General features: G+C 41.1%; 1 protein-coding gene across 1 annotated transcript in view; it reads left to right on the top strand.

The window, feature by feature from the left end:
* LOC126401634 (fibronectin type III domain-containing protein 4-like) overlaps positions 1 to 24,635 on the top strand; it is a 61,292-nt gene that overhangs the window by 19,080 nt on the left and 17,577 nt on the right. Inside the window, exon 2 of the mRNA XM_050062975.1 lies at positions 19,864 to 19,979. Within this exon, the coding sequence (XP_049918932.1) occupies positions 19,864 to 19,979 (116 nt within the window). The remainder of the gene's footprint in view (positions 1 to 19,863; positions 19,980 to 24,635) is intronic.

A 24,635-nucleotide genomic window follows, 5' to 3' on the forward strand; every position in this document is an offset into this window, starting at 1 on the left:
GTCACAGTATGCACCAGAACTTGCGCCTGTGTCAAAAGTGCGACCTATGTTGCTATGGTGACAATGGATACACGGAAGGCTTGAGCTTCTCGTTACACTGCCACCTACAGGTTTGGCATGCTCTTGTGTATATATACACGGGTAAGTGTAAACAAAGATCTTTTTGAAAACGGAGGCGGTGAAATGTCCATTTATGAAAATAGCCGGCCACGTGTAAACAGCCTCTCAGACAGATCATCCAATCATCACGCAGAAGCCCAGCGTCCAGGCCGGCCAAGGCCAGCCCACTGCCCCATAGACCCCCAGAGACGCTGAGCGTCCGATGGGCGGGACAAAACCAAGCATTTATCCAATGACTGACTAGTTTCGCTGCAGTGGAACAACCCACTCTATGCTTCCCCACTGAAGTCTTTGGACGCTGAGCTTCAACACTGTTTAATACACTGTGACGTTACGGGAATGAATGAGAAGAAAGTCGCGTCAGTGACCTGTGATAAGTAGCTGATTCTGAACAAAAGTTGAACGCGTTCTAGCACATATTTAGTCAATGAAATGTAAACACAACAGTACATATTTGACCACTTATTTTTTGACATTTTAGGGGAAGCTGAGCTTCCCTTGCAGTCTTAGAGCAATCGCCACTGGAACCAAGTAGGATAAAATAAGTCAAAGTGTGGAGAAGGGGACCGGCTGAGCTCCGGCCGCCTTCCCTTCTGCCCGAGTGACACAGTTAGGGGCGGTTTTCCAAGTCACCATTGGCACAATGGATATAAGCTCCACTGTCGGCAGGGTGAAAAAAAGTCTAAGTGTGGAGATGGGGAGAAGGGTGAACAGGGGGAAAGAGGCCAAGCTCCAGTCAAAGTGTGGAGGAGAGGGACCGGGTAAAAAGGCCGACCTCCGGGGAAGCCCTCTCCTCTCTCCCCGCGGCGAGGGACAATCTTCATCTTTCTTCCGCCCCCTTCCTCAGCCGCTCGCCCGGTTCATGTTTTTGATGATCAGTGTGTGTGCATGAGTGATTGTGTATATCTATCTGTCTACAGCTAATCTCACAAACTACTGGACTAATCAGCCTAATATTTTGTGATCATATTTATGACTGTATGATCTAGAACTGCTCATGGTTGAGGTTCAGCAATTGTTGGAAAACCTGTTTTAGTGACTGTTGTATACCATCACTGAATGCTGACTCCTCAGTCGTCTTAACAATCCGGTAGGAGCTGCAAGTTTTCGAAAGTCATCTCAGCTTAAAAAAACAACAAGCCTTACTGTCGGTTGTTGGCCACATTTTGGCCTTTGTCACAGCTCAAAAACTGACATCCATAGAAAAGTTTGGTCTAATTTTGAACCAGAGCATTTTAAGATTAATTCCATACCCACTATGTTATGGTCCACTAAAGTAAGGCAGATTATGAGATGAATTCGTCCACATTTTTGCTATTTTCTTCACCATATTGACTGCAAAGCCCAGTTCAGACCAAAGATTTGTGATGAGATTAAATCATTTCAGAATGTTGCAGGGAAAAGTTGCAGCAGAGTGAACTGGCTGTTCTGAGTTTGACTCAAGCCGGCTGATGGTGTCACCTGCAGTTCCTCTGGTCAAATAGCCGGCAGCTGGTTTTAGAACGTAAAGCATGTGACCTGTATCTATAGCCAATCAGCTTGTAGTGAAGTCTGCTGGTCAAGTCAAAGTGACCACAGGCGGCGTGTTCGTTTGCTGCGGCAGGTGCTCTGTCCCTGCTGAGCCCTCTGTTTCCATCCTCACAGTGTTGGACAGTGGGTCGCTGCTGCTGCTCGCTGTATGTGCGTATGCCTTATGGTTTCATCACTACTACAAATGCAGCTGTAGCCAGTATCTCACTATCGCTATCCTCATTCATATTTTTAGAAGCTACATATTATATCCAGCCACAAATTAAGCTGCTATTAAGCTGCAAATCAGAACAGAGGTAGAGAGAGTTGTTGCATAGAGACGATACACCATCTCATCTAGTTACATTGGTGTGAACTGGCAAGTTTTTAGAATGTTGCAGTAGTTGCATGTTTCAACTCGTGTCATTGTGAATCTGGGCTTTAAAGGAGCCGGGAGGGACAGTTCCACTGGGTGCCGCTCTTTGTGGTCTGGCTGCAACCTGCTTTTGTTCTGTCTGCCACATACCGTCATGCAACATCAGGAGCATTTCAGAAGCAGAGCGTTTTGCCTACCTTATTTTAAGTTGCAGATTTTGTTGATTTAGTCTTTCTATTTATACATTTGTGCTTCTACCATAAGTAAGTAAGAAGGCTATTTACTTGAATGGCTTCTTTTTCTGGTCGGATTGTTTATCGTTATTTTCTACTTTGTGGTGTGTTATACAAAATACATTCATCCTCATAATTACATCATATCTTCTAAAACGCACTGCAGCATGTCTTCTGGAACTGTCTAGAGTGGTCATGCTCAAAATCGTCTAGAGTGGTCACGATCAACACAGGCAGCTGAAGCATGGCGGCTTGGCGGTGATCTGCGCTCTGCTGAGTGCACTTTTTGAGCTGAAACTGTGTTTTTCCTGCCTGGAAATGATGATATGTATATCACTCTGAGCTTCAGCTGTGATTTCGTGTGAAAGGTTGAGAAATAGAAAGTGTTAATTATTAGTGAAACGTAAAATTTCTTTTTTTAATGGTTGGTGNGGTAGTTTATTGATTTTTGGGGGGGGGGGGTTGTTTATTCATTTACACTTAAATTAATAGATATTAATGTTGAATAAATATCTGATTATTAAAATATGAGTTATAGTGTAATAAAGGTCTTTTTTGGGTTTAATTCTCCTTTTTTAACGGTTTTTCTTTTATTAACGGGGTTCAGGGCATCAGTGAAATCTATTTCATGTTATCTTTTGATTTAAAGGATAACTTCGGTATTTTTCAACCTGGGCCCTATTTCCCCATGTGTATGTGTGCGTATGATTCATAGGTACAACTCGTTTTAAAATTGGTTCAGTATTGAGGGAGGCGGATGCAGGCGGATGCAGCCGGCAGCCGCGAGGTAGATGTGGGGGCAAATGCGTGCCGTATAAGTTTGCGCATTAAGAGTGTTTTTTTTTCACCACTGACCAGTTCAGATCACCAGTGCTATCTCTGTAGATAGCATACTAAGTGTTTCCCTGACCCTTCACCTCCTCCCAGCTGTGACATCATCTCGCGAGAGCTTTGCTTGTTGCCGTAAGAAAACAGAGGAGCCATGTTGAGCGCCGCTCAGAGTGGCGCTGGTTGTCCCGGAGTACAGTTGAGAGTTTTACTGCATCGGTATCATGGCTGCATATTTACCCGATTTCAAGAATGTGGATGAGCCCTTTTATTACGATGGCCGCCCGTACTTATTTGAGCCCGAGTATACGGACGAGGAGCTCCTACAAATTGAAGAGCAGACGAGGATAGAGAGAGAGAGGGCCAACGAGCAGACGAGGGTGAAGCAGCAGCTGCACGAACGCGAATCTCTGAGGACTGGTGGTGCTCCTGTGGTTGCTGTGACTCCATGCCCACAGAGGAAGAATGTCTGTGTTGCAACGAGTGGGACCTGCTGCCCAATATTCAAGGTCTCGATGTGGCCTGGGATGATACAGAAACTACCAAACGCTGTGTAACTACGTTAGAGGATTTCCCCCCTCTGATCAACAGGGCAGTGCTGGATACCTTTTTTCATGTGCCCAAAATAAATTGGAGGAGGCAGCCAAAACAACAGGGACCAAATGGTCAACTATCCATCAAGTAAGTATAACTAATATGTCTTTATGCATGTAATACTGATACCTAGAATTGTCTCCGAGACGCACATTTACTGTTGCATACTTTGCCCTCGTATATATCATACCCTGTTTTCTAACAGCAACAAGCAAAGCTCTCGCGAGATGACGTCACAGCCGGGAGGAGGTGAAGGGTCAGGGAAACACTTAGTATGCTACTTACAGAGATAGCACTGGCGATCTGAACCGGTCAGTGGCAAAAGAAAGCACTCTTAATGCGCAAACTTATACAGGGCACATTTGCCCCCATATCTACCTCGCGGCTGCCGGCTGCATCCGCCTCCCTCAATACTGAACCAATTTTAGAACGAGTTGTACCTATGAATCATACGCACACATACACATGGGGAAATAGGGCCCAGGTTGAAAAATACCGAAGTTATCCTTTAAGAGGATTTCAGCTATGAGGAGAAACACTAGAATCCCAAATTTATCTTAATATAGAACAATCACGGAGTGGAAAAGTGGCTAAATGCATCCTGAAATGTTTAAAAAATGATGAATGGGCATAAATAAATAATTTGGACAAACCAGCCAGAAACATGAAGGACAAACAAGGACATGGGAGGATGGTGTGTGTGCGTGCATATGTGCTCTTACATCCACCTGAACTGCTATATTTCATCATTTAATCAATACTCACATTCTCCTCCTCCCTCCTACTCCCTGTTCTCCCTCCACCCTCTCTCCATCTCTAACCATTCCCTCCATCATTGATCTTTTATCCCTCCCGCTCTGTCCATCCATCTCACTTTGCCCTTCGTCCGTCTTTTCTCTCAAAACCAAAAGATTGGAAATTCACTCGCCATCTCTTGATATCTGCCCGAGATAATTGCTCTCTCTTCATCCTTCTTCTCCCTCTGACTCATTCATCTGCTGCTCTGTCATATTCCTGTCGTCTTTCCCTCCTCTGTTTTTCCTGTCTCATCTCCATCTCTTTTCCCTCTGTCTTCCTGACTCCATCTAAGCCTCCCCTCTCATCTCCTCTCCTGGTGTGTATAATGTAATTGCAGAAGTCTATTCACTGTGTGTGTGCACTCCATTGCAGCCCTGGCAGATGAAAGCGGTTGGGATTTAGCAGCCATAGCGTGATGGGAGTTCGAGGGGGGATCTTGGCTGTCATTGGCAGAGACAAGGGAACATGGTGTTGAATGTGTTTGTCTCTGTGGAGTGTGTGTGTAGGTGGAGGATGGGATTTTTCTGCATGTTTTAATATTTGTTTTTTCATGTCCTCTATTCTTTCCAAAAAAGGAGAAATCCTCCTACAAAATCCTTCAGTGACTGGATGCACTATATTGCCAAAAGTATGTGGACATGCATATTTCAGCTGTGTAGGAACAGTTTGGGGAAGACCATTTCTTCTTTAAACTTGACTAATGCTCATGCAGAGATTAATGGTTTCTCAGTTTGGTGTGGAAGAACTTGACCTGACCTGACATGACCTGAACACCATCAGGGGTTTTATGCCTCCATGCTAGGTATAGTAGTGGCCAGCATTATATTTTTCAGTCCGTCAGTCCACCCCATTCTTGTAAAAGTGATATCTCAAAAATCAGTGAGGGAAGATTTTGGTGGTCAAAGGTCAAGGTCTTTGTGAACTCATTCTGGTGAATGCCATATCTCAAGAAGGCGGTGACAGGATTTCTTCAAAGTTGGCACAACCATCCATTTGAACTTATTAATGAACTGATTAGAGTTTGGTGGTCATAGGTCAAGGTCACTGTAACCTTGTGTCCATCTCATTCTCTTTGAAACTTGGCACAAACTTTCACTTGGACTCAGCTGTGAACTAATTAGATTTTGGTGGTCAGAGGTAAAGGTCACTGTGACCCTGCATCCTTCTCATTCTCATGAACAAAAAATTTCAAGAAGGCCTTGAGGTAGTTTCCTTTAATTTGGCACAGACCTCCACTTGGACTAAACGACTGATTAGATTTTGGTAGTCAAGGGTCAAGGTCACTGCGACCTCTTCTGTCTTATTCTCGTGAGTGCAAATTGTCAAGGACACCTTGAGGGAATTTCTTCAAATTTGGCACAAGTATTGACTTGGATTTAACAGTGAACTGATTAGATTTTGGTGGTCAAAGGTCAAGGTCACTGTGACCCTCTGTTCATCTCATTCTCACGAACTCCATATCTCAAGAAGGCTTTAGGGAATTTCCTTGAATTTGGCAAAAATGTCCACTTATATTCACAAATGAACTGATTAGATTTTAGTGGTCAAAGGTCAAGGTCACTGTGACTATAACTCAAGACTTAATTATGTCAAAATTCCACAAAAAATGTCTAGTAAAATAAAATGATGACTTTTTTTTTTCAAAAGTTCAAAGGTCAACTTCACTGTGACATCATAATGTTCTGCAAAAACACTTTCTGGCCATATCTCAGGAACAGAAAGGGAGACATTTGGTCAGATACTGAATTGGTGACTCTGAACTTGGGTGTCCACCTTGAAACTGTGTTGATTGTATAGATCTTATGTGTGTGAAGCATCCATGTTTTAGACTACGTAGCTTTTTAGCAATATTTGAAGCATTGTCAACTATCATGATTTAATATGAGTCTGGACAGACATGGATGTAACTGCAACTGCAGTTTGACTGGTTGGCAGAGGTTTACAATTGCAAGGCAATAATTCTAGTTCCTCATCCGACGACTCAAGGGTTTAAGGACAGAGGATGGTTGTTGAGTTACAGATTTGTGAATCAGTAAGCAAAACTCTGAACAGCAGTTTAAAAAATATCCGTTTCCCAGAAATTACATTTGTATGTGTTGTGGAACATTTATTGAATATTAAGGTGTGTTAATGTCAACATGAATAACAAATTATAACACTATGAATGTATGACTCATCCATGGTCATGGTTTGGTATTTGAAAGGCCTCAGAGTCCTTTATTGTCTGCATGCAGACATGTGAAGAGGCTCTAGGATGTCTGAAGGTTGGGATTCTGTAAGATGAAGACCTTGTACATGTTCAGACGTAAGTGGTAAACAGACTGGACCGAGGGTTACGAAATATTGTGAGGTGACACCACATTTAATTGCTGCAAAAGTTGAGCAAGGTTAACATGTTTTTGCATGACGACCCTGAGATTCAAATGAGTAGGAATACTGCGTTTTTAACATAGAGCTAAAGTCGGTCCTAACATAGCTCTATTCACAGTCTGTGTTTATTTGCCTATGTACACACTGTACAGGTGTTTGCTGGGAACTGAGCCCTGAAGCCCAGAATAAGCAGAAAGTTTGCAAATACACTGAGCATGCTTTGTTTCCATCTTCCATGAACAACTGTTTGCTTCATTTTAACGTACCTCGATTGCTTCTACAGCTGAATGGGAGTGAATCCCTGCAGCCAGCCTCCAAAATCATGTATGCTTTTAGAATATGGTGTTTATAAATAATCACATATGAGTGTAGTGTGTAAGTGACCACATATTTTTGGCCATATAGTGCAGTGTTAAATCTCAGGAAATGATCTATAAATGGAGAAATTAAGAGCATGTTCCTGCAGCCAGCATTAACACACACATTCAGTAATTATACAGAGAGGAATTTATCAGCACAGTGGCCAATTTCTACGCCCACAGAACCAGGAAATAGACCACAATGTTGCTTCTTTTCCTTCTTAACTGAAAAAACCTCCCACTTTCTTGCTCTTGCTGTGCTTTCATTCACTCCACCTACACATTCTGGGTGCAACAGGTTCAATATCTTTCCATGTGCAGTGTCAAAAGGTATTCTGGGAAATGTAGGAAATCAGACTGAAGGAACTTGATGCACTCCATCACAGGTTATTGATTTTGTTCTGTGACGGTAAACATGTTGTTTTTCCTTTAATGACTGAACCGGCTCGGCTGGCGTGTCCTGCAGGGAGCAGAGGAAGCCTGGCTTGCATAATAAGCTGTGGTTAGCTTGTTAGCCTGAGATAGAGCTTGACTTCATGGTCATACTCCACAGAGCCCCACTGGATGCTTTCGATTTTTTTTTTTAGTCTGTCACCGAATGTTTGGAGACTTGGTGTCAGTTCTGCCGCCTCCAGCAGCCTGGAAATGAGCAGTTTTCTTTGTTTTTTACAGCAAAGGGGAGGCGATGCTGCTGTCATTTCTGCTTCTGTTGCTACTGGATTTAGGAATACTTCAGAGACAGTCAGTAAAACAAAAGCCAAAACAATACTATGAACCTGTCAGTTATAATTACATAAAAAGACAAAATTAGAAGACAGAAAACTGAATGAAAGATTGCAGAGGAGCTTATTTGATTTTTTTTTTTGAACATTTGTTAGATTTGTTTGATATTGCTTGAGAAGAAAAATCTATAAGTCAAAATATAGTACTGAGGTGGTGCAATATGTCTCATTACTCATAACTAAAATCTGCTAACCATAAAAAATTTCAGACTTTGCAATGTAATCTATTGTTTGCAACACAAAGACAGACGTCAGAAGTGGAATTACAAATCTCCAAAATTGTAGATATACTATGCACGATTGTTATTGTTTGTAAACAAGCCCACAAGCAAAAGTGAAACTAAAAGCCAAACCCATATTTAGTCTTGTTTAGCATTTCGCCTCGCGTATATTGCTTTTTTGTTGACACAGTGTACTGCCAACCCAGTCTCACTCTGAGGTCATCGCTTGGGCAGTGATTTCTGGCATCAGACATTGACGAAATAAGCCATCCTTTTGACGTCAGCATGACACACGTTATGGGAGTTGTTATTGTGTAATGGCTCCCAGTGTTGTCGGGGGAAAAGCAGCGGGACAACAACGTAAGTTAAGGGGGTGAAAGTCTGAGTTGGGATGTATTTTATTAAATGTCCTACACACAGAAAATAAGACAAATATGTCCGAAACACACTGACGGCGAACGCTGTGCATCCAAACATGCTCCTATTATTTTTGATGTACAACCCCACACCAGCAGCTGACGTGTGTCTGTGCTTCTGGACGCACAGCCTCATGGCACTTCACGCCACTGTCCTATTCCAGCCTCGCGGCCCCCAGAATTAAATTAATATTTCCTCTGCTTGCTCTCTGCTTGTACATACGAGCTCCTTTGGAAGCTCCTCTTCTCTGCTCCTGTGGCAGCTCAACTCCTCTCCTCACCACTGATGTATAAAGAGAGCTTTGTTGCTGTGTCTCATGTGTAACGGAGACTGGATGAGGAGAGACGCGTTGTTGAGGTAGGTTGACAACTATCCCAAGCTTAACGATCCACAATCCCGTCATTATAAAGATGATGGCTAAAAATATATTGCATGATGCGTCATAGCTTTGGAGATTGGCAGTTCAGGTGAGAAATCAAGTTTAATTAGGGGCTCTCCACACATGATTTCGAGCTAACGTAAAGGTGGAGGAAGTACAGATCTTTCAGTAAAAGTAATAATAACTTTGTGTTGTCTGTTGGTGAGCTGTAGTGCGACACATCCAGTGTGTGCTAGGAGCAGCACTTGACACGTGTCACATGATGCACTGCGCCGCTGCTGCACCAGTGTGATTTCAGCTTAAAGTGATAGTTCAGGTTTTTGGACATGAAGTTGTGTGAAGCGTTGACCATCTGTAGCTCTGATGTGACGGTGTCACTACTCTCAACGAGCCTCCTGCTCTGAGAAGACGGTGTCACTACTCTCAACGAGCCTCCTGCTCTGAGAAATGGCCCGTAGCTTACCGGAGAAAAAATAGTTCTGAAGATGTACGGGGGACACGTAACCAAAAGGTTTTAAGCTACAAAAAAGTATGCATGTGTTTTGTTAGACTATTTCAATAATTTTAAAACATCCCCGCATTACGTCAGACCTTGCTATCAATTGGGACTATTTTTTCCCTCTATAGTGCCATCTATTGACTGTATCTATGCCAGTATGAAAGATGCAATTATGAGAGCAATGACATTAAAAACATTTGAAACTGATCTATCTGTTTTCGTACGTAAAGGGAGTATGAATAGGCCTTAAGGGCAATGTTTAAACAATCTGTAGTATATTTAGAGTGTGTCCAACTCCACTTTTACTATTTAAAAGGCACATAATCATGGCACAAAGTAAGGGGCAAAGGGGTTGTATTTAGTCCCCTAATTAATCATAGGTGTGTTTTGGGCATAACATGAATGCAACCAATCAGAACATCATGTCCAAATCCCTTTAAAAGCCAAGTGTGCCTGCACCTGGCACACTGATATTTACATGGCAGATTTGGATAACTGGAGCAGTGAGTGTTTTTCTGCCGAGAGTAATACGATAAGAGCTTTGATGTCGAGTACATTCTCAATCCGACCTTGCCACCTATAGACGCCCGGTCATGGACTTTGCATGTCGACATATAAAGTGCAAGGTACCCAGGGTGTGTTGGTTGTTGACATTCTGGGACGCCGTGTCAACTTCTGCCAGTTACATGCATTATCTGTTTTCAAAATTCACTTTCGTTTTTAGAGGAAATGTGCAGTTTATATAGAGTCTTGTTCAAAAGATCATAGACCAACATCTAATCTTCCCTTTCTTTCAAAGATCCTTGAGAAAGTAGTCGCAGACCAGCTGTGTGATTTTCTCCATGATAATAATTTATTTGAAGAATTTCAGTCAGGATTCAGAGTGCCTGTTAAAGGTTTTTTTAGGGGGAGTTTTTCGTTATCTGCTGCGAGGGTCCTAAGGACAGAGGGATGTCGTATGCTGTAAAGCCCTCTGAAGCAAATTGTGATTGGTGATATTGGGTTTTATAAATAAAATTGATTGAATTGATTGATTGAGAAGAAATGCATTATGTCGGTACAACACCGCAAATGGACTTTTTTTCACCCTTCAACAACTAACGCGTGAGGTTACGGTTGTCCCACCACATTTTCCCCTAATGCTGCCAGGTGCTGTTATACAATAAGGGTGACCGGCCATGTATCATGCCGACGTGAAAGGACGTCTTCTTTTAATCAATATCCGACACCAGAAGTCAATGCCCAATTGCCAGTATTCCACGGCTTCAGGGTGAGACCACATTGACCTAAACAACGTGGCCACTGGCTATGAAAATTACAGCTGCATTGGTCTGAAACTAGTGCTGCGTTCAGTGGAGATAAGTTGGTACAGATGGATGGATGGATGGATGGATGGATGTTTATGTCACTGGAAGTCATAAACATAAGCTTGTGAACATGGTAAACACAACCCCATTTGAACGCAGCATAGCCATGACAGCTGTGTTGCGGGTGCTGGGTGTAAGATATAATTTGTTTTTGCAACACCACTGATGGATAACTGAGTTAAAAACTTCATGAGCCAAAGCCATGGCAACAACAAGCATGTCCAAGCCATGTGCATCACTTCTTAGTGTCCCCTGGAAACAGTTTCTGCAGCCCTGAGCGGCTTGTTTCTGTTTTTGTACTTGCTTGTGTTTGCAGCTGTGTTGTCTAATTAGTGAAGATGTTTTGTTAATTTGCATTCTATTAAGGTCTCAGGGCCACCGTAGTTATGTCCTCTTTTGTAAAATGTGCACAACAGCTGCTATTTCATTATTGTTTCTATTTTCTAGCAGAATGTGACAAGATTCAGATTTCAGTTGGACGTTAATACAAAATGCAAAACCTCAATATTATAATGTCCTTTTTTAGCCTTGATGCCCTAATTGGCTGCTGTGCCGGCGCCTTTTCCCTTCTGATGGTGTGTGTGTGTGTGTGTGTGTGTGTGTGTGTGTGTGTGTGTGTGCGTGTGTGTGTGTGTGCGTGTGTGCGTGTGTTGTTAAACCACACACACATGGAAACACACAAACACACACTCCTCCAGTGGGCACGTATTAATTGCTTTCTGCAGCCAGAGAAATGGATGAGAAATATGGAGCTGCTATTCTTGTCTTGCACTAAAAGAAATAAAAAGAAGAATTTGGAGTGGATGAAGTGAAGTCACCAATACCTCCTGACTTGAAGTAAAAATCCAGTTACTGAATGCATTAGATGTTATATCATCACCAAGAGGGAAGACATGGACAGATGCCCGCTCATCTCTTTCCTGCTCATTTCTGTCTTTTTCTCTTGGTTTTATGTCTCACTTTGTCTTCATTTTTTGTCTTTCTTTCTGCCTCCCTCTCTGTTCTCACTCCTTGATTGCTTTTCTTTTTTTTTCTCTCTGTTTTCTCTTTTTTTCATGTCTCTATTTTTTCTGTCTGTATTTTATATAGTGTTTCTGTCTCATTTTGGCTTTGTTTCGGTCTCCTAATTTCTGTCTAGTTCTGTCTTTTTTGTTTGTCTCGTCATTGTTTGTCTCTTTTTGATGTTTCCTTTATTTCTTGCTGTTTTCCTTTTTATATTTTGTGTTTTTGTTCCATTCTATTTTTTTTCTTTTAGTCTTCCTTTTTTTCTTTCTTAATATGTCTGTCAATTTTTGTGTTTTTTCTTGTCTCTTTTTCTTGTTTCTGTCTCTGTTTCTCTTTTGTTGTCTTGTTATATTTCCAAAATCTTCTCACTCCCACTTCGTCCAATTCTGATGCTTAATTAGTGACCCTACACATCAAACTATGACAATTTGGTTCTTTTCTAGCATTAGTTTTGGACATTTAGGGGCGGTGTGTTACATGCATTGTGTCCTTCAAAACAAAGTTAATATTTTACAGGAAATGTACAGCATACGCTTGTAACATGTAAAAAAAAATTCTAATGTAACAAAAGCACAGGGGGAAAACAGGGGAAACAGGCCCTCTTACGATTTGTAAGGTAGAAAACGAGGCTTTGTGGATAATTCAGATTGACACCTTCAGAAAAAAAACATATTTTGGCTTGTTACTAACATAATGTAACGTCACCTCGCATACATCACTGGTGTAGTATGTCATACATATTAGCACACTACACTGTAATTAAAATACTTTCATGGGTGAAAGTCTGGAGTTTGTTTGACCCTCTCCCACCTGCCCCATGTGGAGGCCGGGTTGTTATTTCTTTTTATTTTTTCTTGCCTAATTTTCTTTTCTGTCCTGTTTTTTTTTTAATCTTTTTCAGACAGTCAATTTCTTTCTCCATATATATCCCTTTATTCCTCCTCCTTTTCACTTTACTTGTCTTTTCTTTGCTCATCGTTAAAATCTGTTTTCCTCACGAAAAAACAAAACAAAAAAAAACAAACAAGAGAATTAATTTACAACTATCTAATACTTATTTACCGTCTCTCCCTCCCTCTCAGCGGAGGTCACAGCTTTTACTGATGATTTAATGATATAAAAAAATCTCTCACACTCTCTTAGCCAACACTGCAGATTCCCCATCAATTCTAACCAGCCCCCAGAGAATCATTTATATGAGGAAGTACAGTATGTGTGTGTGCACATGATCATACATTTATATTTCAGCCATTGGGCGGACACTTTAATCCACAGTGACAGAGGAGATAGGAAAGTCATCCTCACAAGTGTCTTGCTCAAGGACACTTGGACTGATGGAAACACTGACAAAAATGCACGTGGGCATGATGGAGGATCAGAATGGCTATCTGTGTGTGTTCATGATGGCCAGCTCAAGACCAGGACACTGTAAGAACTGGGGAAGACTTTTATGCTAGCCAGGGAGTGAACGCACTGGTCAGAGGAGCCTAAATCTTTTTCAGATTTTTCTGTTGGCATTCGGGAAAATATATTTATTCACTCTCTTGTAATAGAGTTAGATTAGAAGATGGATGCCATTCTCATGTCTGTACCGTACACAGTGTTGGGAAGGTTATTCTTAAAATGTATTACATTACAGATCACTGAATGCATGCCCTGAAATGTAATTTGTAACGTATTCTATTAGATTACTCAATCTAAGTTACATATTGTAAATACTTAGGATTACTTTTGGAAGACTTTAAAATTGTCTGCTGCTTGCTGAGCTCATTTGTCTGGGCCCTCTGTCAAAAACACCAGTGTCCTGGCAGTGTGTCTCATACACTGCACATGTTTTCTTGAAAACTCTGTCTATGGGAAATGCATTCCTCCATATGAATTTTACACCGTGTCCTAACAACAAGTGAGCATCACTGTCTGTTCATACTGAATCTGTTGAATATGTACTTCAGGTATGCCATGTAAACAAACCTTGTAGGCTAACTAAGAGCTGTGTCCTCAACTGGAGACTTAAGCACTTAAAAGATGGGCGAGCACTTTCTATCTTCCTACTTTTGTGCTTTTTAAACAGAAAACACAAATTTTATATTGTGATATATAGTGGAAATGACAGACAGTATAGCCAACAGCAAGGAGGTTATTAGTGATAGTCAGAAACTTTCAGCTCCCTGGTGATTTCCCCGCAGCCAGCTGCCACCTTAACTGAGCATAGCATTAACTAAGGCAGGACACAAGTCAAGCTCAGCTCACATCCCAGCTACATCAGCTGATCTTAAGCAGCCCAATCAACTGATGGAGCAGCTGATAGATCACATGATTCCTTTCCATGCAACCAATTGGCGAATCTCATTCAGGGCACCTTATTTAAAATGCTTTGACCAGCCTACTGTTGCTGCTTCCTCTTCAAGTCACTTTGCAACTCACCTCCACCCCAGCTCCTCCTTTTCATGCTGTGTCTGACTTATCAATGTCATTTCTGTTTTCTCCTCCACCCCAGCTCCTCCTTTATCAATGTCATTTCTGTTTTCTCCTCCACCCCAGCTCCTCCTTTTCATGCTGTGTCTGACTTATCAGTCATTTCTGTTTGTCATTTTTGCTTACTCTGCTCTTTTCCTGGGGTGGGGTCTTTGCTGCTACTCTCTCTGCCTCAAAGGTTGTACACATTGGCTTTGATTTTTTTGGTCCTCGTCACATTATATGCAGTGCGGGCTGTAGTGTTCCAAAAGTTGAACTCAGTTTATCTCTGGGCGCAGCCATTATGGCCTGAAAAGTAAGCATTTGGGAACGCATATGTACTGCGACGGCATCACTCTGGTGTTTGAGCATGCCTGCCATGCATCTACATTGAAAACAATGAATTTGAGGGCACAAAAAACACAGCATGTGTACGGACCCTTGGGCATTCCTTTTATGCACGTGGAAGGGCAGAGAGGTGTGCTCTCTCCGCCTTAGTCTTTCTATGTAGGCCCAAGGAAAGGCAGAGAGGCCCCAGGACAGAGCCATACTGCCAAATATAAAACTGCAAATGTAAATAAAGTTTTCATTGACTGAAGTGGTCCTGACTGACTTTAAGTTTTTGCAATTAAATGAGGAGACATTGTGTAGATCTCTCCACATTTCAACTTTGTGAATCAGCCATTCTATGTCCATTGCAAGCTTTTAAAGCAAGGGACAGGAATAACTAGAAACAGGGTGTCCTGGCTGTAAACAATTTGAAACCAAAAAATTATGTAATATTATGTTGGAATTTTACAAAAAACTATATACATCAGAGTTTGATAGTACTTCAAAAGAGGTAGGTAGTTTTTTAGAACAGGTGAATTTGGTTTCATTGAAACAGGACAATAGAGATGTGTTATGTAGACCAGTAACTAAAGAAGAACTATTTGAAACTATCCAATCCCTACAAAACAGTAAAGCTCCAGGACCCAATGGCTATGGACCAGAATTTTACAAGAAATTTGCTAAACTGGTAACAGATCCACTTCTACGCATGTATACAGAATCTTTTGAAAGGGGATATCTCCCTCCAACTTTATATACAGCTAATATTACCCTCATTCTTAAGAAAGATAGGCCCGCTGATCAATGCGGTTCATACAGGCCGATCAGCTTAATAAATGTGGACAGTAAACTGCTCTCCAAATGAAACACAGAGTGAAGGACTAGTTATCTCACTCGATGCCGAAAAGGCATTCGACAGGATAGAATGGCCCTATCTTTACAAAGTCCTGGAAAAATTTGGTACAGGTAAAGTTTTTATTTAATGGATCAAACTTACATATTATTCTCCTAGTGCTAAGGTAATGGTTAATGGTACCCTAACTCCATCTTTTCGGTTGAGTAGATCCACACACCAAGGGGATCCCCTCTCACCTTTGCTATTTGCTGCAGCCATTGAACCGTTTGCAGAGGCAATTAGAAACAGCCCTGATATATCTGGTATTAAGTTGGGGCAGAATAGTCTTAAAATAGCATTATATGCTGATGATGTTTTACTTTTTGTTTTGAATCCAGGAAGATCGATCCCTGCCATTTTGTCAATAACTGAGTCATTCGGGCTGGAGTCAGGTTATAAGTTTAATTTAGACAACTCAGTTGCAATGCCACTAGGGGGTGTTACTGATCCACCCTGTATTATAAACTTCCCTTTCAGATGGTCTACATCAAGACTTACTTATCTAGGAATAACTAATCTGAAAGATCTGTTCAAGCTTAATTGAGTGATATTAACAGGTGGATGGATCTTCCTATTTCGTGGATTGGAAGAGTAAATTTAATCAAGATGAATGTTCTTCCACTCCTACTTCATCCGATGCAAATGCTACCTTTATGGATCACGAAACATATAGTCAAGAGTATACAGAAAGATCTCAGTAAATTTATTTGGCGTGGTAAAAGACCCAGATTAAAAATGAAGACATTAGAGCTTCCCATAGACAGAGGGGGATTAGGACTCCCTAATATTTTGTTTTATAACTGGGCATATCTGACTGGATACATAATTATCTTAAAGGAGTACAGGGTCATATGGATGAATGGTGTTGTCTACCTTCAAATCTTCTTAGTTTGTTAACATGTGAAAAAAAGCAGATAACAACCAACCTCAGAAATAACCCAGTTATATATAATACTGTAAAGGTATGGAGAGAGATGGTGGCTTATATAGGGAGGAAGGGGTTTTCATCTTCCTTAACTCCTTTAAGTGGGAATAAAGCTTTTCCCCCAGGCATTAATAGCAAGATTTTTTCTCTTTGGCACAGTAAGGGCATTGGAGTTATTGGTGACCTATACTCAGAGAACTCGTTAATGTCTTTTACACAGATTCAAGCTCAGTTTGGTATACCACACACATATTTTTTTGTTTTTTTACAGATCCGTCATTTTATTCAAACAGATATTTTGCTACCTTCTGGTGGTCCAGTGGTCAGTCTCCTCGATAAGTGTCTTAGAGAGTTCACTAAAACTAAAAGGTTTATTTCATATTTTTGTCACACACTTGATTCCTGGAATGAACATAATGTTAATCACATTCAGACAGTTTGGGAGAGAGATCTGGGGATTAAGTATGAAGCAGACGACTGGACTGAGTGCATCCTTGCATGTTATGATACATATGGCTGCAACAAATTTAAGGAAACTCAATATAAAATTTTGCATAGACAACATAGAACACCCTACATTCTTAATAAATTTGATTCCAGTCGTTCCCTTTTTTGCCAGAATTGCAAAATAGAGACTGGTACTTACATACACTGTCTGTGGCAATGTCCCATTATTTCTGAATTCTGGTCATCAGTGACCAAAGAATTAAATTTGATTTTAGAAACCAGGATTGAAAAAACACCAGGGGCCTCATTTATAAAGCTTGCTTAAGCACAAAACGGGGCTTGAAAGTGGCGTACGCCACTTACCACGCAAAGGTTGTGATTTATAAAAATAAACTTGGCAGGAGAATGTGCATGACTCTGAGTCATGCGTGCGCACATTTTGGAAGACACTGGGAAGTGGCGACACAAATTTAATGTCATGCTATATCCACCTTAGATCCACATTATCATTGGAATTAAATCCAGCAGCCTTATTTTGCGCTTGGAGTGAGTGATAATATTTCATAAAAACGCTGTAAAATCCAACTCAAATCCTGAATTGAAATTCTTTCTAAATACGTATTTAATCCACACTGCCTCTAACGTCTCATTGTCCACTCTGTGAGCGCAGGAGGGGGAGAGGACGGCGCGACTGCATGGAATATATTTATTTATTTAGCTAAATATTTCCAGTGCATTTATCATGTCTCGAAATACAGCCATTAAGCACAACCGTTACACTCATTTCATCAGCCCTACTTAGACATGTGCTGTTCATGACAAAACCGGCATGAAGAAACGTGTTCGCCTATTACACTTTCATCTTTGAATTGTATTTCAAATTACACGTTGTATTTTGGGACAGGGATACCACTGGTTCATGCTGTAATTCAGGCCGGGTGTCTGATCAGACTAATTGCCATAAACATATAAATACTGCGGTGACCCTCGTGCGTAATTGCGCAAGATGGCACTGGCACATACTCCTTTTTGCCTCCACCTTTAATAAATGTGATTCTTTATGTCGCACATCAATGTCAAACATCCTCAAATTTAAAAGCAACACATTAACTACATGTTGGTAAAGGAGTAGAAATATTTGGTCTACCTTTAGATCAGACCACTTTTTTTTTGTTCTGTCACTGCCATGCAGTCCCACAGACACAGCTGACAGCATCAGCAGCGTTGATGTATTGCCACTTTTTTTCGCTTTCTTTTATTAGTGATCCCGCTGCTGTGGCCACCAAATAAAATCTTTCTTCAGTCCTCCACCTCCCGTTAAAGGGTCTCTAGCTCGGTCTCGGAGAAATTCTGTTTTTTGGTTAGTTTCTCACACCTGTCGCCGTGACTTACAACGAGAGAACACTCGCATGCAGGCTTATTTATATGCAGATCACATTCATGAGGTGATTTGCATAACCATTTATGGTTGAACTAGGGCGTGTAGAGGGCGGAATATGAGGCGGATCTGGGTGCGCACAACTCCAGGAGGTCTGTGTGTATAAAGAGAACATTGCGTACAAGTTTGCGTGCGCACGGTTTTATAAATCAGATTATTTTTTGGCGCACGTCAACTTTAAGTATGAATCCTAAGCACTCTTTTATAAATGAGGCCCCAGGTCTGTTTCACCTTAATCTGCCTGATAAGAATCTGTCTCTTAATACTTCTTATTATTTGCTTCTTAAAAACATGTTTTTTTTTTGGCCAGAAAATCCTCCTACAATTTCTCAGTGGTACCGGGAAATATTTAGGGTATTGCCAATGGAGAGACTTTCTGCTAGAGCCAAGGGTAGCCAAGACATTTTCCATGAGTTATGGAAACCTCTATTTAGCTACCTTACAGATGATCTGGTTACCCTCTCACGGGGGGATTTATCTGCCTGATGACAAACTGTGAGTCATTGTTTACTCTTTTTTTGCCCTTTTCTTGTTTAATTTTCTTTTTTCTCTCTTTGTAACTTCAAATAGAATGAATTGAAAGGGTCATTGTATTAATGTTTAGTATAATTCACCCAAACTTATAGTCTTTTTGTAACTTATCTTTTGATTGTATAATTGATGTATACTGTGCAGAAGTGATGTGTATATTGTGAGAGGTGACCTGATGGATGGGACAGGTTGGGGGAACAGGAAGAATGTTTTTGTTTTGTTTGGGGTTTTTTTGTTTGGTTTTTGTTTTGTGTATTTGTCTGAGGTGTGTTTCTTTGTTGTTGTTGGTTGTGTTTGTCTTGTTTATGAAAAAAGGAACATTACTAGCTAATTTATATTTTGTCGAAGAGTTTACCTGTATGTACTCAAGTAATGTTCCTGAATAAAATATGTTACCAAAAAAAAAAAGAAAAGAAAAGAAACAGGGTGTCCAACAAAAGTTCAGCTCACGTGCATCACATTCAGATAGGACACAGCATTAGAGCAAATAAAACAAAAACAAAAAAGTAATCCCTTCACATAATCTATTTTTTAAAGACAGTAACTGTATTCAAAATACCACCAATTTAAACTGTAACTTTAACAACATAAAGTTAGTAATATTTTGTATTATAAATATGTACTGATATTTCTTGTATTTCGTTGTTCCATAACCCTGGTGGTAAATATATAGCTGGAGCTAGCAGCCAGTTAGTTTAGTTTAGCATAAAGACTGGAATCAGGGGTTTGTTTATCTGTACAAGAACAGAATAGTGGAAGCTGTTATAGCAGCAGATGCTTATTAGGGTGTAATGTTGGCATGTCCACATACTTTTGCACTTAATAATTACACATATTGTGTATTTTCCATGAACTGTAGTAGAGTTTGAGTTAATTATTTTTTGCTGCACCATGACACGAGTGCTCAAACTAGATGCAAGACTCCAAAGTGTGTTACTGACCATCCCTAACAACTAAGAATACAAATGTCTGTATTGTGTTTACAGCTGTGCCAGCAGCTCCAGTGAATGTCTCAGTGACCCAGCTGAGGGCGCACTCGGCCATGGTGACCTGGAACGTCCCTCAGGGAGACACCGTCATTGGATACTCCATCTCACAGCAGGTACAGTAGCACATTATCATCACTGTGTGTGTGTGTGTGTGTGTGTGTGTGTGTGTTTACTCCAGTGTTCATGGCAACAGAGCTCAAATTTTGATTTTTCTTAATTGCTTTAATCCTCAAAAAGCTTGGAAAATAATAAATCAATCTGTCTCACGTCAAATTCACCCTGATCTAACCCCTTTCCCCCTCTGTGCTCTCATTTGGTTTGTGGCCAATTAATTTTGCAGAGATACAAATTGAAGGGATATAAATTATGGATTGAATGCCCAGAAAACTTGGATGGCTGCCATGCTTGGGGCTACAAAACAGCATTCCCAAAGTTGAATTATCTATTTTTTTCTGATTGTCTTTATCTCGCGAGGAGGGGCTTCTTTTCACTGGAGGTTTTTAAAATGCTGCGTCATTCATGGGGCCAGAAGCTTTGAGTCACGAGAGATAGTCTCCCTTAAAAGTTTGGAAATGTCAGGGGAATTCACTCATAAACATTAAGCTTGTTAATGTCAAGGCTGGCTGCTGGTTGACGTAAGTCCTTTTTAAAGTAATGATTTTTTTAAAAATCTCCTGATTAGAAAAGTTTGCAGCCAAAAGAAGATCTGGAACTTTCTAAGTATCCAATTAGCAGGAAAGCGCTGACAGATATTTGGTAATGGAAATGAGATATGGAGTTCTTAGAAAATAAGTAGAAACGGGGTATTAGACCAGTTGTCTCCAACTTTTCCCTGCTCCAACTTCACATTAGATGTTATTGAACACTTAATTATATGAAACAATGTTTTCACATACTTGAACCCTCATTTAGGTTGGTTTGGTCAAGACTGCATTTGTACAACACATTCTCACTCCAACCTCGTCATATATTGATGTTTGGTCATGGACCTTTTCACGTTGAGATATGACATGCAAGGTACCCTGGGTGTGTTGGTTGTTGACTTTCAAGTTCTGCCTGTTACACGCATTGTCTGTTTTCAAAATACACTTCCGTTTTCAAAGGAAATGTAAGGTTTACATACAGTCTTGTTGGGATTCACTGGACCACAGATGATTTGTCAAAGGTTAAAATCTTAACTGGACCTGTGAAGGTTTCTCCTCTTGCCATCTGATATGGTGAGAGATGGTCTTTGTTCTTCACAGAGGACAGTTATTTGAAACCCTTCTCCACAGGGGGTCCCCAACTCACACCTCTCTGAGAGACAAGTCTAAAACTTCATTGGACAGGACTTTTACAGTGACATGCGACTCTGTGATGCCAACTGTAGAAGGTCTGCTCCCTTCAGACAGTCTTTGTCTTGCTCGTGAGCTGTCGACCAGCTCACACCACCTCTGGCTCCTGGGCCTTTGGCCGGCCCAGACAGAGCCTTCTGGGCTCTCAAACCTGAACCAGAGAAATTAGTATGCAAGCACAAGGTTTGCAACTAACTTTCCAGTGACAAGGAGAACCCCAGCGTCTAACTCTGCAAAGACCCCGAGTGACCACCTTCCTCGGATCTGCATCTGGAACCACAGCTCTTTCCAGCCTTCCTCTGCCAGCTAACAAAAGCAGCACACCACCATGTGACTCTTTCTTCCATCCATTCAAGGATCGGTAATGTAACAACTGGGCATAGCTTTATCACAGCTGTACAGGGTAAACAAGACTGTTTTAACTTGTTGATTGTGATTTAACGCTGTTAGTGAGTTATTGTTGTGATTGGTTGCAGTTAGGTCATTGGTTAGTTATGTTAGGTGATGTAAGTTTGCTAATGCTGTTCACAGACAACGTTTTGCATGCAGCTAAACATCCTCTGTACTAATCCAGAGCCTTTGCAACACATATCACCTTCACATAGACTCATTTACAAATAGGCTTTCAACAGAGCTGTACCCAAACAGGCAACTCAAAGTTCCAGCTTCTCTTCCTTTGTCTTTTTCCTGACCACACCACACCATCAGACAAACACCTCCCCTGATCGGAAGCCAGCTTTGATTCGGCCGTCTTGTAGTTCTTTGTTGTCTGCCATTTTGTTTTGTAGGCCAAACAACACTTTGATTACTACACCCGCCTTTGTCTTTCTCTCTCTCTCTCACACACGCACACACACACACACACACACACACACACACACACACATACTCACCAAGCTTGTATATAGTTAGTTAGTTAGTTAGTTAGAATTTGTGTGTTTTGGTTTTGCTTTGCTCACTTTATGAATAAATATAATTTTTGGAATCATACCTGCTGTCTGTTTAATGTTGCACAAGGGTGAATGAATAGCCAACCTCTGCTGCATCAAGAACTCCGAAATACTACAGGCTTTACTATTAAATTTGGTTACTGTTATTAATTTAAGTATTAATAAAAATTCCAAATTGATAGTTTAGTGAATTTTATGAGACTGATGTCTTTAACTGATTTTAACATTTTGGGAATGGTGCCCCACGCAGTGGCGTATCCAGGACATTTTTACTGGGGTGGCCAAGATGGGACACAAAGCTAGTGTGGGGTGGCCATGGCATAGCGGAGTATAATGCCACGTACGCAGCCAACCCCGGTTCGAATCTTGGCCGGAGGACCTTTGCTGCATGTCACATCCCCTCTCTCTCCCGTGATTTCCTGTCTCGTAACTGTCAAATAAAGGTGTCTATGCAGGTAAAAAAATATTTGAAAAAAAAAAGAGTCTTTTTTTTTTTTATTCCATTTCCACCTATCACAGTCCTCAGGAATCTCTGGTTATTTTAACATGTCGATTTTTAATCAGTAATTATGTTCAGGATAGGGTACAAATTTTCTAAGAGCCATTTCCTTATAGTGGATTAAAGTCCTCATCTCTTCACAAGTTAGATTAGGGTAGCAATATTCAACTGCTCTTAACTCATCCTATAGAATAACAATCAGTCATCAGCTCATCATCCGTGTCACCTGTATTGTTACCTGTGTTTGCTCTACTAATTGAGGCACCATCTTGTGGTTACATAAAAACACAGCAATCCAGGCAACAGAACAAACCAAAAAATTCAAATCAAAGCTTAATACTTAAAGATAGGCCTTATTAAAAAGTTTATCTGTAAGCAAAAGATAAAATAAGCTTGTAAGGAAAAAGGAATATTTGTTGTTCATTACATGCTTAGTTCATGGTATTATTTAGCTTAGATATAATTTGTTCGAGATACTGGAATTTGATTTTTTTGGTTTGTTCTTTGCCAGGTGTGTTTTTATTTAACCACAAGATGGGGCCTAAATTAGTAAAGCAAACATAGGTAACAATACAGGTGACACAGGTGAAGGCCTGATGACTGAATAAGGAAGTGCAAAATGTATACCTCACACCACTCTATAAAAGACTTCCATGTACAGTAGGATACACTTGTGTTTCCTTGCTCTAAGCTCCTCCAGAACCCTCCTCCCTCCTTGCTCCTCGAGGTGCATTTAGAGAAATTGGAAGAACATGCATGAAGGGGGAATGATATCTGGGTCACAGTAGGAGAGAGAATGTGAGGAGGCATACCTTAGCATCATGAAAAGCACCTGGTGAGTGACAGACACACGGGAGAGATAAGACAAGAGACAACAGTCTGAGAAATAAGTGAGTCAGAGGAAAGAAACATGGCATGCTCTAAAGAGAGAGAAAAGCATACAATGAAGACAGACCTTTTAATCAAGAATGGACACACTATTACATGTTCATTCTTCCCACAGGCTGTTCAGAACCAGTATGTCTCATGTCTCATTTCAGGGGTTGGTAAGGGTGGATGCCACCTCCCTTGTTAACCTGCCCTACCTGCTCTCTATCCCCTAGTGGCACAGAGAGTACAGGGGCAGGGGGTGTTTAGTCTGTGCAAGTTAGAAACTGTGGGCCCAACCATGGCACTGAAATATCAGTAGCATAAAGCCCCGTTTCCACCACAAACTTTTGGTATAGTACCTTTAGAACCAAAAGTAACCCCTACAGACGTGTACCTAGACCCTGGGTCTGTTTAGCATTTCCACTACAGACAGTACTCTTAAACAGATATATATCAAGACTGTGTTACTGTATTGTTTATTTCTTGCCTAAAATGTTTTTAAAATATAGTTTAGGGCCATGTTTAGCTGTAATAGCAAGACTTTGTGAACAGCAAGTGGGCACCATGCTGTTTCCTCCAAAGTGAAAACAGAGGCTGAAAAAACGGTAAAACTCAGCAGCGTTGATCAAATATAAACCAAGATTCTGTTACTAGGGGTACGTCCCAAGTCCCTTAAAATTACTGCTAACCACCTAACCTAGCCACCTTACCTAACTGTTTAGTCCCTCCCACTTAGGAAAACATTTAAGGAGTCAGGAGTTAGGAGTGAGGAGCGAGGATTGCTGATAAGAGACATGAGACGGCCTTACTCTGAAGCGTCACGTAAAGCGACGTCCTATTCTGGTGACGGCGGCACCTATGGGCGGCACAGCTCCATAACGGAGCCAGCATTTGGCGTACATCCCAAGTCACATTATATTTGCTGGTTATGGATACGCCGGATACGCCGGTTACGGATCAAAGCCGTAACCAGCTTTGATCCGTACCTTACTCATCGCACCTAACAGATCCCTCCTAACGCCTAACGCTAACTCCTTACTGGCAGGAATAAGAGACATGAGACGGCCTTAAAGATGGCGGAGCTCGAGCGACTTCCGGTTCAAGTAAGGAGTTAGG

Source organism: Epinephelus moara, chromosome 15, assembly GCF_006386435.1.
Source record: "Epinephelus moara isolate mb chromosome 15, YSFRI_EMoa_1.0, whole genome shotgun sequence".
In the NCBI taxonomy this organism is placed as follows: Eukaryota; Metazoa; Chordata; class Actinopteri; order Perciformes; family Serranidae; genus Epinephelus; species Epinephelus moara.